This window comes from Sprattus sprattus, assembly GCF_963457725.1.
Source record: "Sprattus sprattus genome assembly, chromosome: 2".
Classification (NCBI taxonomy): domain Eukaryota; kingdom Metazoa; phylum Chordata; class Actinopteri; order Clupeiformes; family Clupeidae; genus Sprattus; species Sprattus sprattus.
The window spans coordinates 57,257,641-57,259,581 of record NC_137921.1 but is presented as its reverse complement, the minus strand read 5'-3'; the positions used below and the strand labels follow the sequence as shown (position 1 = coordinate 57,259,581).

At 45.3% G+C, this 1,941-nt stretch overlaps 1 protein-coding gene across 1 annotated transcript; it reads left to right on the top strand.

The window, feature by feature from the left end:
* Positions 1-803: 803 nt before the first annotated feature.
* sox2 (SRY-box transcription factor 2) lies at positions 804-1,739 on the top strand (the record flags this gene model as incomplete). The annotated part of the gene is made up of 1 exon (XM_080832141.1): positions 804-1,739. The coding sequence occupies one exon, from the start codon at positions 804-806 to the stop codon at positions 1,737-1,739; it is 936 nt and encodes a 311-aa protein (XP_080688267.1).
* Between the last annotated feature and the right edge of the window lie 202 nt (positions 1,740-1,941).

Below are 1,941 nucleotides of genomic sequence, written 5' to 3'. Positions count from 1 at the left end.
TTTAATGTACAAAAGTAATTTGGGGGTTATTTTGCCTGTAGGCCTATATATGTGTTTTTTTTTTTCTGCCATCTTATTTCAGTCTGCATTTTTACTTGCTATCTCGTTCGTGGTGCGTAAGTTGGGGGTACTCTCCGATTCAAGGGAGTTTTCTTATGTTGCAAAAATATACCTTACACGCATATTTAGTGGTATAAATGCAACGACTAATGCGTAATGATAATACACGGTTTTACACTCTGTCCATTTGGCTTCCAATGGTGCTAAACTACCAAAGCTTACCATCATTTGTAAATAAACAATTCGAGTTTTAAAGTTACTAACTTTATAATTTGCTTTAAAAAGCTTGCTACTTTTGGTGTGCCTTCCTAAGTGCTTTCAGTTTGCTACTTACTATGATAAATTTATGGCATCTATTGGTTGATACAGTCTCTGCCTCTGCTACTGCTGACCGCAAGTAACCCCGCCCCTTTATGCTAAATAATCCTGGCTGAGGGAACATCGCTTGTGATTGGTCAGGTGGGTAGCATTTATTCTCTGACAGCCCGTACATGAATGGTTGTCTATTAACTTGTTCAAAAAGTATCAGGAGTTGTCAAGGCTCTGGCGGAGAGGCAGACGTGGTTTGTTGATTCTTTAAAGACTAAGAAAGAAGTTTGTGGTCACAACAGGACCAAGTGGCTAAAGGAAGAGAGACGTTTGCTACTTCAGTAAAGTTACTGAAACCGGCAAGGTACCCACAGAAAACCTCTGGATTGGACTTTCTTTCGCACTGGTGAGGCAAGCGTCTGAAAACCGTTGCAATGTATAATATGATGGAAACCGAACTCAAACCCCCTGCACCCCAATCAACTGGGGGTACGGGGAATACTAACACTTCTGGAAACAACCAGAAAAACAGCCCGGACCGAGTTAAGAGACCCATGAATGCCTTCATGGTGTGGTCTAGGGGACAGCGAAGAAAAATGGCGCAGGAGAACCCCAAAATGCACAATTCGGAAATAAGCAAAAGACTCGGGGCCGAATGGAAACTTCTTTCCGAGAGTGAAAAGCGACCTTTTATTGACGAAGCCAAGCGTCTCCGTGCTCTCCACATGAAGGAACATCCGGATTATAAATACAGACCCAGGCGGAAAACCAAGACCCTGATGAAGAAGGACAAGTACACTCTTCCAGGTGGGCTTCTTGCACCGGGCGGCAATGGCATGGGCGCTGGGGTGGGTGTCGGGGGTGGCCTGGGCGGCGGGGTTAACCAGAGGATGGACAGTTATGCACATATGAACGGATGGACAAACGGAGGCTATGGTATGATGCAGGAACAGCTTGGCTACGGGCAGCACCCCGGTCTAAACGCGCACAACACAGCACAAATGCAGCCCATGCACCGTTATGATATGAGCGCGCTCCAGTACAATTCTATGACAGGTTCTCAGACATACATGAACGGGTCACCCACGTATAGCATGTCCTACTCGCAGCAGACCACCCCTGGAATGACTCTCGGCTCGATGGTCAAGTCCGAGTCCAGTTCGAGTCCACCGGTTGTCACCTCTTCCTCACACTCAAGGGGTGCCCCTTGCCAAACTGGGGACTTACGGGACATGATTAGTATGTACTTACCGGGCGCTGAAGTTCCTGAGCAAACTGCTCAAAGCAGACTTCACATGTCCCAACATTATCAAAGCGCACCTGTGCCCGGCACAACGATTAATGGCACGCTCCCATTATCACACATGTAAATGAACTTTTATAGCAGAAAACTGGACAACTATGGACTTATTTTTGTACAGAATTTTTTTGGGGGGAGGGAAAGTTGTATAGAACTCAAGGAAAGAACACGATTTTTTTTCTTTCTATTTAAAGAAAAGCTCTAGAGGAACGGTAGGATCTCCACAAAAGTTTTTTTTTCAGGTGTATGAGATTTTGAAAGTAGAAAAGGGG